The 17879-nt window shown below is 49.1% G+C and overlaps 1 protein-coding gene across 1 annotated transcript; it reads right to left on the reverse strand.

Annotated features, from left to right (window-relative positions):
* Positions 1 to 3748: 3748 nt before the first annotated feature.
* NANOS1 (nanos C2HC-type zinc finger 1) lies at positions 3749 to 4542 on the reverse strand. Its single transcript, XM_054277307.1, has one exon. It carries the CDS (start codon positions 4532 to 4534, stop codon positions 3758 to 3760), a length of 777 nt encoding a protein of 258 aa, XP_054133282.1. The 5' UTR covers positions 4535 to 4542; the 3' UTR covers positions 3749 to 3757.
* Positions 4543 to 17879: the final 13337 nt, after the last annotated feature.

Below are 17879 nucleotides of genomic sequence, written 5' to 3' on the forward strand. Positions count from 1 at the left end.
GAGGCCATGAGGATGGTGGGCAGCCAGGAGCCATCTCAGACAGCAAGAGTACAGGAAGGCTTGTCTTGCTGTAAATGAAAGATATCTCTGTCATTTCCCTGTCCTTGGGCTGCTGTCCTTGGCAGGAGCTGCTGCATGTAAGCAAGTTTTCCTCCTGTGGCTAAAGGGTTCTGCTGAGTGGTGCCAGCCTACAAAGGGAAGGCATTGGGTCAGTGAAATGCAAGATCCAAAATGTGCCTCTCATCCAGGCACCAGTGCCCATCCTGTGGTTTACTGCAGCATTGCAGGAAGTAGGCACTCAAGTGGTGAAAAAACCCCACCCAATTCTTCCTTTTCTTGCCATTTTCAGCTGTAGCTGAAATGTTCTACACTTTGTCTGGTCCTCCTCTTAAATAAATGTAATGCATTTAATTACAGTAGGATAGAGATTTGACAAACTATTCCACTGCATTTTCCTAATTAAAGCCTCCCTTGCTGCACTTTAAGTTTCTCTCTTGGGCAGGAAGCTTTGCTAAACCTTGTTCCATTTTTAGTGAATCACTTGTTTTGTCCAGAAAACAGTCATTTTAGAATCATCTTCCTCCCCATGCAACTCTTAGCAACTCATCTCCAGTAAAAATTAATCTATATATCTGGTGGGTCAAACTGGCACTGTAAAAAAAAGAAAAAAAAAAAGAAAAAAAAGACATTTTATAGCTGTTGTGGTTTGGTCCTATGGCATCTACCTGAGGCACTGGTCAGCAGACTGACAGCAACCTGCCCAAACAGAACTTCCACTGAAGATGGGCACAAACTTACCTGACTTCAGCTGAATCAAGTTACCTCTGCACCTGAAAGTAGTTTCTAATTAGAAGTGGCTTGCTTTTTGCCAAGACTAACACCAGCTGAGGATGATTATCCAATATTGTGTTTACTCCTCTTGCCAGACTATCACTAAAGAAAAGATTCCATGACTTACATGCACAAGTTTAATCGGGTGACCATAATATTTTGATTTGCAAATGCTTGCAGAAGAGTGAAAATAGAATCTCACTTTTCATAGATTTCAGATTAAGCTCTTTGCTGTTCCTAGAATTTAAACTACTAATGCAAACAGTTCCCTGTATTTAAGGAGTCAAAGTAGCAAAACAAACACTGTCTATTGTAATAACCTTTCAGACTGACCAAGAACAAGCATCTTTCTGCTCACTCAGTGCCACAAGGAGTATGCCAGAAATCACAGGAGCTCACTTCAAAAAACCAATCAAAAATCCTTTAAGGTTTAGTCTTTGTTAGACTCACGCTTGTAAATCTTTAAAGGGCAAGCTGTCCTTTTGAATGATTACATAAAGTAACTGAAGAGCCTTGCTGTCAGGCTGGCTTTTGCTGAATCCTGTCATCTTTCTGCAATAAACTGAGGTTTGTTTTTATTTTTTTTTAACCTCCTCCACCCCCAACTGGTCTTGAAGCTGTTACCCTTGCACTTTACCTGTGATGGGATGCCCAGTGCTGGGTAGCAGTGGGGCCAGGCAGCTCTGGCCTCTCCAGAGCACGGCTGCAGCTCCCTGCAGAACAGAACCAGGAGCTGCAGGCTGTGGACACAAGCTTTCCTCTCACACAGGCTCTGCAGAAGGCCAGTGCCATGCAGGACACAGATCTGCTGTTATCCTGAGGGATTTCAGGCTGGTGCTGCACAGCAGCTGAATGGAAAGAGCAGAGAGGGAGGGCAGGGTCATGGCAAACCCCTCCAATCCAGCCCAGTGAACCCTCAGAAAACACCCGAGACACATTTTCTCTTTGATCTTTCTTGCTTTTGTGTCCAGTAACAGTCAGCTGCATCAAAATGTATATAAGGATCTTCAAACTTCCCACGAGGAGGTAACAAAATTACAGAAGAAAATTCTTCTCACAGCATCACACTGGAGCTCGATTCTAATGTGGACACAGATTAAACCTATGTGGACCAGGAATCACAAAACCAAACACATCTAACAGCTTCGAAGAGCCTGTGGTGCACTCCCCATAGAGCAAGAGACAAAATGTAGTGTATTCAGCACAAGGATAGCTGCAGTCACTGAGTGTTATTTAATGCAAACCCCACTGCATTTGATAATTAGACCTGACACCATCTTTGGAGCCATCTGATGGAGATTTAAGGGAACACTTCCACACAAAATCAGATTCTCCCTCCTAATTGCTGCGGCTGGGAGTCAACAGTGAGTAATGAACCCTGGGTCCCCATGTCCAGCCCATCCCACGTGTCTTGACTCCATCCTTGACTGTCCTGCTCTCCTGACCGCACCTGCCACCCTGCTGAGCAGCTTTTCAAAAAAAACCCCCACTCAAGTGTGGATTACTCTTCACTTTCCTAGTTCCCTTTTTCTGTCCCATCTCCTTTCTCACCTTCCTGGTGATGTCCCACCTCTCTTCACCTCCCTGCTGAGCACACAGCAGTGTGACTCTGCCTGAAAACTCCAGCACCCATCTCTGCTCCAGAGTACTCTTAAACTCCAAACTGCTGCTGCTCCTTGTCCTGCCTCTGGGTAACAAAAAAACCCCAAACAAAAAACAAACAAAACCCCAAAAAACTCAAAACAAACAAAACCCAAAAAAACTCAAAACAAACAAACAAAAAAACCCAACAAAAACCCCAAATAAAAACAAACAAAAAGCTCCAAAACAAAACACCAACAACGAACAGACAAACCAACCAAAAAAAAAAAAAAAAGCCTTTTTTCACTTGGGGATTAGAAGTGATATAGCCCTGGCTGATATTCAGTACCAAGGAACTGCCATCACCCAAGGTGGTCCAGGACTTCAGCCCAATTCTTATGCTTTGTACAGTCTGTGTAGAGTTAAGGATATTTGTTATCCACACGGGTAGATCTCTTTTACTTGCAAGGAGTTAAAGCCACATTCTCTGAACTCTTGAAAATAAACAACCTCCCTTTCTTCCGTTCTCCTACGGTCACAGCTTTCTGCTTTGTGCAGGTCTCTTCCCATCGGGTTTCCCCCATTCTCCACCACAAACACAGCTGCATCAAAGCTTGTTCCACTGCCCTTCTTTCTGCCTTTCTGTCAGCAGCACGGGCTCGGTTTGCACTCTAGCCCAGAGCCAGCACGTTTTCAAACACGCACTTGGATGTTTTCTCCCCTCAGACCTCCCCTAAAGCCGCGTATTCCACACGGGGACCAGCGGGACCAGCGCCATCGGTGCCCACGGGAGGCAGGCTGACCGCCGGGATGCTGAAATTCCGGGAAGCAGCTGCGAACCACCGAGTGCAGCTCCGATGGCGATTTGCACAGCGGCATTAACACCGGCGAAGGAACCGCTGGGATGTTTGCTTTAAGCGCTGAAAGGCGGAGTGTTGTACCCTAATTAAACACCTTGCTATTAGCAATGAAAAGCGGCTCTCCCGCCGCACGGAGCACTTGGGCCGGGCGGGCGGGCGGCAGAAGGCGGCGCTGCCCCGCCGCGGGACCCCCGACACGGGCACCGGGACCCCGGGACCCCGCCACCGCACCGGCCGCGGGTTCAACCCCGGACCCCCCCCCACCGCACACCGCACCCAGTCAGACCTCGCCGTCTCCATAAAAATCACATATAGATATATTTTTTCTTACAATAAACAAACACAGCGCATCTCCGCCTCGCAGTGCCCGTGCCCGGCGCCGGGCTCCGCGCGTTCCAGCGCGCAGCGGCCGCCCCGGAGCGGGGCCGGGTCCGGGGCGGTGTCAGCGCTGGGGGGCGCGGGGCGAGCCCCGGGGGTCCCGGCCGCTAGCGGCCCTTCCTGCCCAGCGCGGTCCGGGCGTGCCGGAGCTGCCGCGCCGCCGGCACTTTGGACAGGGGGCAGTACTTGATGGTGTGGGCATTGTCGCCGCTGGCGCCGCACAGGGGGCAGGTGTAGCGCCGCAGCACCGGGCACAGGACGCGGCCGTCGGGTCCCTTGAGGATGTGCGTGGTGTAGAGGGCCACCGCCTCCTTGTTGTTCCGGCAGAAGACGCAGACCTGCAGCTCGGGCTTGAGCAGGCGGGAGGCGGCCCGCGGGTGCGCCGGCAGCCGCCCCGCCACCACCACGCCGCCCCAGGCGTGGGCAGAGCCCTCCCGGCCCGGGTGCTCCCCCGAGCAGTCGAACACCACGGCGGCGGGGCCGCCGCGCCCGGGAAAGGGGCTGAACTCGGCGAAGCGCTCCTCCAGCAGCCCCTCGCCGTGGTGGTGATGGTGGTGATGCCCGCACAGCTCCAGGTCGTGCAAGTCCAGCGCGCCCTCGAAGTACGGCCCCGCCGCCTCTTCTTCCTCCTCCTCCTCTTCCTCCTCCTCCTCGGCCGGCGGCACGGCGGCCGCTACCACCACCGAGGGGGGCTCGGGGCCGAAGCCCTTGCCGGGCCGCACGGCCTTGGTGATGAGCGTGGCCAGCCCCAGGTAGTCGTTCCAAGAGTTGAAGACGTTCCCGCAGGCGCTGTGGCTCCGGCCGCCGTAGCGGGCGCCCGGCAGGCACTCCACGGGCGGTAGGTGCCGGTGCTGCTCTAGTTTGGTGCCCGGGAATGCCTCCATGGGAGCGGCCCCGCCTCGGGCGCGGTGCGGGGCAGCGCCGGGCGCTCCGTGCGCTCCCAGCCGCTCCCGCTCCCGCCGCCGCCTCTGCGAGCGCGCGGCCGCGCGGAGCGCCTCAAGTAGGGGGCGGGGGCGCGGCCGCCGGGCTCCCATTGGCTGATGGCCAGAGCTCCTTCGCGCTCATTGGCTGAGCGGCGGAGGGGGCGTGGCTCGGCTGCGGCCGGGGCGCGCTCCGGTCCCGCAGGTGCCGCCGGACCGGGACCGGGACCGGGACCGGGACCGGGACCGGGGCTGGGACTGGGACAGCGGGATAGGGAGACCGAGACCGAGACCGGGACTGGGACACCGGGGGACGGGGACCGTGGGATCGGGATACCGGGGGACGGAGACGGGGACCGGGATGGGGTTGGAGATCGGGATCGGGACCGGGACCGGGATGGGGATGGAGATCGGGACCGGGACCGCGATGGGGATGGAGATCGGGACCGGGACCGGGGATGGGAATGGAGATCGGGACTGGCACCGGAATCAGGAGCGGGATCGGGACCGGGAAGGGGACCGGGACGGGGAGCGGGAGCGGAGCCGCGGGATGATCCGGGAGCAGCCCGTGTAGCCGGACGCGACAGGGCACAGGCCCGGGCGGTGCCGCTCCGAGAGCCCGGCACTGGCAGGGGAGAATCGCCCCCCGCCGCAGAGCGCTGCGGGCACAGAACAAGTTTCTACGGGGGGAAAGAGGCTCGAACGAGCCCTGTAAACTCATGGAGATAGGGCAGCAGGTGCCTTGCCATTGCTGCCAATAAGTTCTTTGGGGCAGAGGAGATTTCCTCTTTACACCCCTTTTAGAAGTGGATTTTAATTAATTGAATTAGAGAAGGTGTGGCTGGGGTCTCAGGTGAGGTACAGCCCTCACTGGAGTGCTGCTCAGGTGTGGGGAAGCAGTCTGGAATATTGAACCCTAGGGAGGGATGGGCCTGGCTATGCTGTGCCTGTGAGCGCTCTGGGTGCAGTGGGAGGATGGACAGACACCCTGGCAGCAGGACAGGCAGCAGGGTCCCTCAGCACCCACTGCTGGGCCTGCTGAGCCCAGGTTTTGGGGGCCCAGCCCTCTGGGCAGTCCTGCAGGGCAGGTGCTGTGCTGCAGGACAAGGCACCGTGGTGGGGAGATGCAAACCCCCTTTGCTGCCCCTGATGGTTCCCATCCAGTCAGGCCACCCAGAAACCAGATCCTCCTTTGGGAAGCATCAGGTGTGCTTTTCCATTTGGGCAAGAGGAGCTGACAATGCAAAGATCCTATTAATTTCCTATTAATTTCCCCTGGTGAGAGCTGCTGGGCTGAGCAGGGTGGGTGGGTTTTGTCAGGAGTAAATATCTCTCCCCTGTGCAGGGCCCTGATTTGTCAGTCTAACAGATGCTCCTCTGGCAGGTAAAGCAGCTTTCCAGTGTGTTTTGTTTGCATCTGGAATGGGCAGGTTTCATAAGCTCAGGTATCAGGAATCCCTCCCTGGGGGCTGGATCCGCCTCCCCAGCCACATGGAATGCGTGGGAAGTGGGTGTGCCAAGGACCAGGGAACAACAGGGATGGCTGCAGGGAGCAGAGCTGGCTGGAAGCAGAGTTTCAGAGCATGAATTCCCTGTCTGGAACTCTCTGGGACTCCTTTCAGCACTGAAAACATTCTCAGAGGAAGTTCTGTTCCAGACCACATTGTGTGGGACACGGTTCTGCAGTGGGTGACCACAGGGACATTTCACTGTCATGAGGTGTCAGGCTGAGCCCAGAGCTCATCTCTGAGATGCAGTTATGTGACAAACCCTTGCCCTCTTCAATGGAGTGTTCCAGGGCCTGATTTGCACTGGAATGGCAGAGGTGACAGATGGGTGACAGGGCACAGGGGGATCAGTCAGAGTGGTCGAGCATCACTTCCTGGAGCAATTGTTGTGTCTCATCTTCTGTAGGCATTTCAAGAGGCAGAGTGAATAATTTCACACCACTGCTGTAGCAGGGTGTGTAGCTACAGGCAGAGAGGAAATTGACCCTGTGTTGTGATGAAGAACCTGGAGCAGCATAAAAAAACATCCTCATTGGGAAAATATTGTGAAGGACGGACACCTGTCACCAGCTCTGCAGTAACAGCATCCTCTGTCTGACCAACAGCTCAGCAGAGCTCACATGCCTTGGCAATCCAAGTGTTTGGGATGTGTTTCAGGAGTTATTTCATTACCTTCTTTGTCCAGACTTTTGCCCATGGACCTGCATGTTCCTTGTGTTGAGCGAAGACTCAGCAGCTCCACTCAGGTCCCTGCAGGGCCGCCAGGCATTGTCAGGCTTGCACCAAGCTCATGCCAGCTCATTGGGGTCACCCAGGCACAGTGCTGGTGCCAGAGCAGGGAATCCCACTGTTGACATTGGAATGAATCAATGTCTTGGTGAAACTCTTCACCAGTTTCAAGCAGTAAACAAAATATGTGGTCAAGAAGAGCTAATGGACAATGGTGTTTTGGTGTGCTTTGAAATGTTCTACATTTGTAGCATTGAGAAAATACTGCTTTGTCCTCAGCTGGAAGTTGGGATTGTTTCTGACTGTGCCAAAGTCCCCTTTAGGGACCCCCTGTCAGGGCTTGGGCAGCATAGGAGCACAGCTGCCTTGGGGTGTCTCATGTGAGTTCTTGTGGCACAGCAACCCTGGCAAACTCTCATCTGGAGCAGAAGTGACAAATAAACAGCTGTTGGCACTGTGAATTCAGCTCTGCCCAGCCAGGGGGAAAGTTTTCTGCTCCCTCAGAGCAGAGAAAAACTGAGTCAGAAATTCGAGCTGATCTGAACACAGATCTGCTGGGTTCTGAGAAATCTGCTGGGGGAACTCCCAGTGGCCACAGGAATTTTTAGGGTCCAAGATTGCTCCTGGGAATACACAGACACACATATAGATGTATGAAATCTGGGGCTGTGCCAGCTGCAGGTGAGTGAGGCCTTTGTTTGGGGCTGGAGGAAAGATTTCTTTCTTCGTATCAAACCAAAAGTGATCTAACAAGTGACTTAACAAGAACGATAGAAGGATTTAAGCACAGAGGGGTTTGAGTGCACGCAGGACAGCTGTCAAGTTTAGAGAGGGGATTAGCAGTTCATTTGAGAGATACATTAGGAAAGGGCTTACTCTGGGGGGCTGAGAGCTCCCCCGAGGCTGGGGAGGATTTACTGCCTGCAAGTGTTGATGTATTGTGCACGTTGTGAAGCTTGCCATCCCAGCAGCTTTGATACGTTCCAGCTTTTCTTCAAAACCCCTGTGGATTTTAAAGTGGCTTTCATTTAATGTGGAAGATGTTGACAAGCTCCCCCAGGAGGCTGGCAAGTTCTCAGAAGGGTCTTTTAAAAATATTAGCTTCACCACCACTTCCAGAAGAATTTTCCCCCCCTCTCTGGAATATCAGGGAGTGATTTGTTTCTGACAGCACTGAAAATACACGAGGTGTGTGCTGACACAGGGGAGATATGCCCTGTGCTGCTTGGACTCCCAGCCTGGTGTTCAGCAATCCTATCTAAAGCTTTTGCTTAACAGATGATGCTTGTGTTTGGAAAGCTGAGGTTTATAGCACAGAGCAATCCTGTGCACACGATTGGAAGCAGCTGGTGGGACTGACATGGGTGAGTTGGGTTTCAGAGGAAGATACAAACACAAGTGAGGTTTCAGAGGAGGATACAAACACAAGTGAGGGTAGCAGAGCTTCAGCCTGGGGCCTGCTCAGAGGCCTCAGTGCCCATATTCGATGTAATGCCTCAGGTTCAGCTTTTATACTTTTTCAGATCTGTGCTGCTTTAGTGTGTGGGTCTGGGTTTCATAATAGGGGATGGTGAGCTCTCTTCACAGAATAAGTAGACAAAACAATTCCTTCTCTGGCTGGGGACCCAAAGACAGCCAATCCAGATCTCAGGCCCAAGAGCACAAACATTGTGGGCTGAAGAGAGAAAACAAGAAAGATGGGACTGCATGGGCTAAACCTGGAATTAGACAATTAGCTCCAGTATGTTAATAGGAAAAAACATAAAAGTGTGAGACCCCATGATGGCTTGTCCATTTTGTGGCCATTTTAAGCTGTCCTGCCCAAGGTAGATCCATTGAGACCTCCTAATAAATCCCTGCTTTATTCTGTATCTCTGTCCAGTCTCTGTTCTAGGTCAGCCTCCACAAGGCATCAGGTGTTCCTGTGGGAGAAGGGCTTCTCTGGTGTTTCCCTCCTCAGAAGGGAGGGCTGCACAGGGAGGAGGCCTCTGCTCCCTGTCAGGGCTGTGAGGGGATCCCAGGCTCGGTGTCTCCCAAACTCCAGGGAAAGGAGGGCCTGAGCTGGCATGACAGTGTTGGTAAGAGGGATAAAGAAATCATCCCAGCCCCTTTTTACTGGCAAAAAACTCTGTGATGCAGGATTAGGGATGTAAAAGCCAGCCAGAAAACATGGCTGTGGTTTTGGGAGCCTTTCTTTGGAGCTGTGCTTTTGCTTTTGTTGTGTGGAAGCAGCTGATCCTTCAAGGGGGTGGAAATGTGGCTGCAAAGGAGGCAGTGGTGGTTTCACCTTCTCTGGTCTGTGCTGAGCCCAGGGGCTGTTTCAGCATAACCAAACACATCAGGTGTTTATTTACAAGGCACCAAACTCCCTCGGGGTGTAGAGCACAACCCTCACTGCACTGGGGGCAGCAGTGACTGCCCAGATCACTCATTTTAGAGCTACATGACACTCCTCAGGTAACTGCAGCAAATGTTTGCCCAGGCCAACACAGCTACTGGGGAATATGATGCATTTTTAGCTGTGTCTCAGTTTGATTCAACCACTGAAATTGCAGAGCAGCACACAGCATTAGCCAGCTCTGTAAGAACTGCTGCTCCACCTGGAAAGAGCTGAGAGCAGAAAACAAAAGGTGCTTCCAAGAATACATCATTGCCATCAAGTAAGCAATGTGCTCATCACAGCAGAAAGTTATATGGGCAATCTAAATATGGCTGTGCTTAAATTTCCAGCAAAATGCTGTCATTTCCCCTGGTTTGTTTTCTCTCTAGCAATGGCACCTTTAGCCAAGATCAAAGGAAGCTGAGCATTCAGCAGAGCCCAGAGTGCCCAGCTCAGCATCATCTGCAGCAGAAGGGGAGCTCAGGGGTGTGTGGGGACAGCTGAGCCTCCCCAGGGCTGACAGCAAAGAGGATGAGAGGAGATTTCATGCAGAGAGACAGTGCAGAGAGAAGAGAAATGTATTTCCTCTCCCCCAGAAAAGTTTGTCAGCTGAAGGAGACAAAGTGCTTCCTGGTCTTTTAAAATCAGAGCACTGCTGAAAGTGTTGGAAATAGAAGCTGTAAAAAAATAAGGAAAAAAAAAATCCATCTCAAGACTATTTTTACAATCAAAAATTTATCTAATCTAATTATAGTGGCTGATAAACAGGAGATCCTATCAGCTCTTCCATCATCTCTTGCAAATGCATGGAATTTAAAGGAGAATGCAAAGGTCATAGACAACCAGCCAGGGTTTTGAGTTGCCCATCCAAACTAGAGCAGAACACATATAAAGCCAAGAGCCAAATGATTATCAGCAGCACCATATTTGTCCTGAAGATATACTGACTTTTGGAGAGGGTGTCAGAGTGGCATGGAAATTCATATATACTGTTCATGAGAAAATTAAATGTTTTTTATGAAAAGCAAAAGGTAGGTTTGGTTTATTTTGTTGAAGAACAGTTTGTGTCTATGCATTTTATTAATATATCAGGGAAATGTAATAAATGTTATAAGCACTTCAGTTCCTAAATGTCAAATGTGATTTCCCTTTACAGCAAATCCATGTTGAGATGGAGAACCAGGTACTTCTGCAAAGAGCCTGAAATGGAGGAGGTGTGTTAACACAGGAGGTGTGTTAAATTTACAATTTTGTATGAATTAAATCAAGTCTATATTACTGAACTTTATTATTGCTGACTGTCTCTGGATATCCCTGGATATATCCAAGGTCAGGCTGCATGAGGCTCTGAGCAACCTGGTCTAGTGCAGGGTGTCCCTGCCTGTGACAGAGGGGCTGGAACAAGGTGTGAAATCCCTTCCAACCCAAACTATTCTGTGATGCTGTGACCTCAAACTCAGGTTTTTGGGGAGCAGGAGCTCTGGTCTGATCTGATCTGAGCTGCTGACCCACCCTGTGACCTGGCTGTGCATTTGGGGGTGCTGGGGTTAAACCCCAGCCTGCTGCACCACTCTGCAGCCAGCAGTTCATCTTTGGAGCTCACTGTCCTGCCACGTTGTTATCTGTGCCTCTGTCAGAGTCTGCCCCAGCAGCTGTGTCGGGTTTGTGCCTCTTGGGGGTATTTTGGAGGTTTCACACATCGAATTTTGGAGTGTCAGTGGGCTTCACCTGCAGGTAATGTTGTTTCACACTTTCCTTTAACTTCAGAGTAATAATAAAGGAAACCCCAGCCCAGCAAACATGAAGAATGTGCTTATTGTGGCAGGCCTTGCCACAGTACCTGCAGTTTTTCTCAAAGCTGGAAGTTTTATAAGATTTCAGGAGACCACAGAGCTCTTAAAGCACAGAAAGGTGTCCTGGTGACTCACAGTGCAGATTAAACTCCTGTTTAATATCAGAGATGAAAATCCTCCTTACTTAAAGGGGCTGCCCAAGAGTTTGCGTTCTGGTTTCACCTCCTGCTGCCCCTCCTTTCTTGTCTCTTGGAAGTGGAAAGTCAAGTCAATGCATTTGGGAAAAATCAGAGGTTTTCTGTTTTGGACAAGTCTCTGCATTCATTGAAAAAAGTATTTCAAATAAAATTTTGGCTAGACACTCTACATTCCTTTATGTATTCCTCCTTTCCAAAAAAAAATCACTGCTCCAGGATATCCTTGAGAGAGCTCAGTGCTTGCATGAAGATTTATTGCTTTTAGTTTCTGAATCAGTTCTGAACTGAATTAGCAAATGCTAGCGCATATTTCTAATAGCAACAAGAATTCCAGCAGAATTTCTGAGGTCTGGCTGGCTGATTAAATCCAGCAAAGTCTCCTGCTAAGCTCCTTGGCAGAGCCAGCCAAATTCAAGGACTTTTAGACAATCACAAATTCAGTTCTGAAGATTTTTTATTGTGTGAAATTTTACCAAGCAGAAGAGATATATATGTATTAGTTGCAATGATCCATATAAATGTCATGCACACATGCAAGACAGTAGATAAGTTCCTGATATATTAATTTCACATGGTGAGGATAATAGCATTTCTTCTGACAACTCAATTAGTAAAAAATTCCTTGTGAAAAACAGTAATTGCATTTTCTGTCAAGCTGATAAGCACAATTTAGCTGAAAGAGAAAAGCAATCCTAAAAATCAGGCTTGCACTTGGAAATTGCTTGTGCAAATTTACACTCATTTTCTGATTTATTATTTGGTAAAGGAGTAAGCAGAGGGTTCTCCATTGTCCTGCCTGCTTGGTGGTTTCTTGATGTGAAATTGAAGGTGTCTGTATTGGGAAGAACAGTGATGTCCAAGAAAATAAACAACTGAAGAATACAGAAGTCATTAAAACACTGAGAAATAATTTTGAATCAGTCTAAATGTTTTACATTTCTGATACATTCTGGGCTTTGTTGTCTTTTCAGAAGTCACAGCCTGGGTACCCGTGGACACCACTGAGTTTGGATGTTCCCAGTGTGTGCCAGTGGATTGCAGCTTTGGCATTTCACATCCTTGAGGAGCCTCTGTCAAGTTTCTAAATTCTTGCACTCCTGTTTTCTCACAAATCCCATTCAGAGTCTGACCTGAGAGCATGACTTCATTTGTGCTATCAGCAACAACTATTTTGCTCAAACCTTTGGGTGCTTTAGAATTTTTTTTTTTTTTTTCCTGAAGGGATAACCCACTAATTATACATGAAAATTGTACCTCAAAAGATCCATCTTAATAATATAATTGTAGCAGCAAAGCAACTGGTGTGATTATGTGCATCATTGCACTTTTCAGCCATTAACCAGCTTTTCTTGGTTAATGAAGTTAGTAAAACCTAGAATGTGCTTTGCTGGAATACACCCAGTGCAATCTCATTATCACCTACAAGCCTCTATAATTGGGGTGATAATGTGCAAAACATTATATGGCTGATAGAGGCAATGGGATTAAAAGAGGGCCAAGCTCTGCTCTCAGGCACACGGGACAGGGCTTGGGGGTTTGGTTTGGGTTTGTGGAAGTTCTGTAGCCCCACGTGGAGTTTTGGGGGTGATGTTTTGGGCAGGAGGAGACAACTTGGAAGGAATCCAGCAGCAAAAACTAAAGAGAGCTGTGGCCTCTCAGGAAAGGGAGGAGGAATGGATGCTGTCAAGTCAGGAGGAGAGAACAGTGAGGCATGAAAATGGTCTTAAATGCCTTCAAAAGAGGGAATAATCTGTTCTCTGTGATCCTGCTGGATAGGACACAGAGGAGTGTGTTACAGCACAGGGGATGTTGGATATCAGGGAAATGCAGGATGAATAACTGAGAAGTGGGAAATGCAGGATAGATAACTGAGGGCTGGTTGGATTTAGTGAAATTCAGGATGGATAACTGAGAACTGGTTGGTGGGATTCAGGGAAAGGCAGGATGGATAACTGAGAACTGGTTGGATTTAGGGAAATGTAGAATGGGTAACTGAGGGCTGGTTGGTTGGATATTAGGGAAATTCAGGATGCATAACTGAGGGCTGGCTGGATTTAGGGAAATGCAGGATGGATAATTGAGAACTGGTTGGCTGGATATTAGGGAAATTCAGGATAGATAACTGAGAATGGGTTGGATTTAGGGAAATGCAGGATGGATAACAGAACTCTTTGGATATTAAGGAAATGCAGGATGGATAACTGAGTACTGGTTGGACATTAGAAAAATTCAGGATGGATAACTGAGAACTGTTTGATTGGATATTAGGGAAATGCAGGATGGATAACTGAGAATTGGTTGGATTTAGGGAAATGCAGGATGGATAACAGAACTGTTTAATTGGATATTAGAGAAATGCAGGGTGGATAACTGAGGGCTGGTTGTTTGGATATTAGGGAAATGCAGGATGGATAACTGAGAGCTGTTTGATTGGATATTAGGGAAATGCAGGATGGATAACTGAGGGCTGGTTGGAATTGCTTGCACCAGGATGTGTCAGAGGATTCTCTGCTGCTGCTGGGCACTAGGAGGGGAGTGAGGAGGTGAATTTTGTGCTGGCCTCTGGCCTCAGGCAGTGAGGAGGGAGCACCGGTGTCCCTACAATGGTATTTATGGACTTTATATTTTATCTCTGGCAGAGAGCTGAGATCTCCCCTTGGTGCTTGCACAAACACAGAGCAGCTCTGCCAGGAGGATCTGTGATCAGAATTATGCTCCAAGCTGTTACACACCCAGAGTTGCTGTCAGGCTGTGGAAGGGAGAGAAGGCCCTGAATGTGAAAAAAGGGAAGCATTGCTGTTTGCTCCCTTGGATAATACAGGTCACAAGGCTGGTTCTGTTTGTGCTTGTTTGAATTTCAACATGTCTTTTCAGGAAAAAAACATCCAAATGTTATTAAAAACCCCTGTAATGAAGAGTCATCCTGTCTGCTTCAACTCTGGCTTTGGTAATAAATTCACTATTTACACTGGTAAACATGTGCCTCATGTTTCCAGTCAGGACTTGCCTGCTTTCAGTGTCAAGGTTTCCTGTGCTAATTGAGGACCCTGATCTCAACATTTAATTCTCCTTGTGAGCACTTATATTCTTTAACCAAATCATCCCTTAAACTCCTCTCTTCACAAGCTAAATGGATGAAGCTCCTGCAGCTGTAAATGCTGTTTTTCCATCCTTCATATTCCTTTCTGGACTCTCTGCAACTTGTCAGCTTCCTTTATGAATTGTGGGCTCTAATTTTAACATGGCCCTCCGGTGGGAATTGCACCAGTAATGCAGGAGCACAGGAAGATTTGCATCCTTTGCCCCAGTACAACCCTCAGACACTGTGTACAGCTGAAGAGGAGCACAAAAACAGGCTCAGACCAAGGTTCCTCCAGCTCAACATTTTGTTTGTAGCAGTGGGTGGATTCTGAAGGGTGGCATTTCCCTGCACAGCCTCCCTTTATCTTTTAAAAATAAAGATACAATCTGGAATTCCATGCAAAGCCTTTGGAATTCTTTGGTGTCCAAATGGCCTGGTACTCCTGCAGCTTCCCGGCATTGGTGCCATGGGCTGCTCCAGGAGCTAAACTGCAAACCAGAAGATTTGTGTCTTTGCTAGGAGTCTGGGAAAGGATATTTTTATATCCCAGCAGGGCCCTGGGGAGGCAGGGCAGACGGAAGGACAGCGTGGGGATGGTGCTCAGCAGCAGACAGGCTCACCCTGATGGCTGTGCCAGCCCTGGCACCCCAAAAAGGAGAGGCAGCAAACCCTGGGCTCTGCCAGAGCTCTGAGATCCAGCAGATCCAGGGCAGGAGCTCTGGGGAGCCCTGCCTTGTCACCATAGGACATGAAGTAACACAACATGGATACACTGCTCTCGCAAGGTAAAAAGAGAATTTCTGACTCCAGCATTTATAGACTTCTAAAAGTGGCAGTGGATTGGAGGGTGACAGTGCCACCTCTCCAATGACACTGGACAAGCCAACAGTCCGTCAAATTTCTCCTCTTCTATAAAAGAATGCAAACCAATCAGTTATTTACATAAAATGTGTAAGAAAGTGTGACAGTGTTCACAGGGGTCTTAGGATGAGGGAAGAGACAAGGATCTGACTCCATGTTTCAGAAGGCTGATTTATTATTTTATGATATATATTACATTAAAACTATACTAAAAGAATTAAAGAAAAGATTTCATCAGAAGGCTAGCTAAGAAGAGAATAGCAAGAATGAGAACAAAGGCTTGTGTCTTGGGCTCTCTGTCTGAGTCAGCTGACTGTGATTGGCCATTAATTAGAAACAACCACATGAGACAATCACAGATGCCCCTGTTGCATTCCACAGCAGCAGATAATCATTGTTTATATTTTGTTCCTGAGGCCTCCCAGCTTCTCAGGAGAAAAAATCCTAAGGAAAGGATTTTCCATGACAGATGTCTGCAACAAGGAAGTTCGTTACAAGAATACGAACATCAGAAGGCTTAGAAAAACTTAAAAAATCAAAACAACACTGCCTCCCTGTCTGTAAGCTCAGCTGAGGAAACACCAGGACCCCAAACCTGTCTGAGCATCTCTGAACACAGCCCTGCCTCCTCTGTGCTCCCCATGGAGCTGGGGATTCCATCCTGCCCCCTGAGTGCCTGGGGCTCCCCTGCCCCTGCCCAGCCAGGTCCTTGGCATCCAGCAATCCTGTCCCTGAGTTATCCCCCTGTTCTGCTGGTTCAGCTGCTGCTGTATTAGGAGAGGATTCCATGTTTTCTTCCAGGACAGACGGCTGCTGTTGGGCAGGATGGCAGGAGGAGGGAAGCACTGCAGCCACGTTTGCTGCAGGTGCTGCTCAGAGATCCAAAGAAACCACTGTGATCCAGCTGTTCCACGCAGGCTTTCAAAGCCAACGCTGCAGGGCTTGCTCCAGTTTTAGTCTTTACATTTTACAAGCATTGCTGTGACATTCATCCCTCTAATTCCTGAACCTGCTGCATCCTCCTGTGAGAAAGGGCATTTTTACCTTGTTATTGTGGTGGGGCACTCCTGAGGTAGAACATGGCTATAGAATTTGTTCATAATCACCTGCTAGGGCTGTGAAAGAGCCAAGAATAGGCTTGTTTCCCCATAGTGGGCCTTAATCACAAAAAAAAAAAAAAAAAATCCTTCCACTCCAGTGAAGCAGGTCACATCAGGGAGCTGTGTGCATTAGTCCTGCAGCTCATAGACCTCCCTCATTAAAGAGTCACATGCTGCAGCCTGAGTGCCAGGCCAGCCTTTCAGCCGTGTGTTTTCAGGTTGGAAAGGCAAATCCTGGCATGGAAAAAACTCAGCTTTCATCAGGCACTGTCTGAAATCAGCTAATCTTGTTGGAGAGCACACAGGGACTGCAAACAGGGGCTTGGTGCTGGGGGACACAGCTGAGACTGTCCTGGCTCTGCTGGATCCAGCTGCAGCCCCCACTGGCTGGGAAAGGATTTTAGCAAAGCCAAGAGAGAGCTGAAACTGCTGAGCACAGATCCTGACAGCAAGCAAATAAATATCAGTGCCCTTTGGGGACAGCAAATGAATCAAATACCTGTGACCTTTGGTGTGCTCAGGGAGCTCTGTGGTCCCCAGGTTGCTTTTGTCAGGTGTCTCTGCCAAGGCTGAGGGGGGCTCTGATAAGCGATGAGCTGCTCTGGAAATATTTCTTCTCACATTACTAAACCACTTTCATTAGCAAGAGGACAATTTGTGCTCTCCCTCTCTGGTGACATTTGCTGGCACATCTTCCTGTGTATCTCACTTTCTTCTGACTCCGTTTCTTTTGACTTTCTTCTGACTCTCTTTTCCTGGCAGCTCTGGGCACCTGCCTTTCCACTGCTTTGGGGATTGTGCCACATTTGTGTCTGGTTTTGTGTGTGCATTTGCTCAGGTGTTTCCTCTGGGTTTGCCAGAGCAGTGGGCACTCACAGCAGGTTGCTCTCCCTGCCCTGGAGCCAGCAGTGATGTCCCTTGTGCCTCTGCCCTGGGGCTCACCTGGGGGTACAGGATATGTTGTGGAGGGCCAGAATCATCTCAGGTTTCATGTCTTCCATCCACTACCTGGCAGCAATAGCTGTGGTGGTGCCAGTCCTACAGGGGCTCCTCCACAGCCTGAGTGAGGAGTGTTTTCCAAACATTTCTGGTGATCATTCATTGTGGAGGGTTAGAATGTAAGAAAATAAAGGTAGTGCAGAAGGTAGTCTCACACCTGAGGAGTTGCAGCTGTACCAATCACCAAAGATTAGGAACAGGCCTGCCCTTAACAGGCCACAGCTGTGTCCAATGAGGATGAGTGCTATAAAAGAGCGGGTGAGCTGGGTGAGGAGAGAGTTGGAGTTTGCTGTCTATGCTGTGAAGAAGGAGTCTGTGCTGTGAGGAGAAGTCCATGAGAAATCATCGAGACGGTATGGGACTTTTGTAATAAGATGACAACAATTCATTGCTTCCCAGCAAGTGTGAGCTGCTGTTAGTCACTGTCTGATTGCTTTTTAGCACAACATCAGGACATCAGGGGATGCAGCTGGAGGGTCCTGCCTGGGTTGTGTACATGGTGTTGTAGCACTGGCAAATCTCTGGGTCTGATTATGTTGGGGTGTAGAGGAAAATAACACCTTTCAAAGTGTTATTTTCCTCTACACCCCTAACAAAGTTTCCTTTCAAATGTGAAAGGAGCTTGTGTTAAAATGAGAATTTTCCTAGATGGATTTGTTC

Source organism: Melozone crissalis, unplaced genomic scaffold (genome assembly GCF_028551555.1).
Source record: "Melozone crissalis strain CALT ecotype California unplaced genomic scaffold, PUWL_Pcris_2 ptg000019l_1, whole genome shotgun sequence".
NCBI classification, from domain to species: domain Eukaryota; kingdom Metazoa; phylum Chordata; class Aves; order Passeriformes; family Passerellidae; genus Melozone; species Melozone crissalis.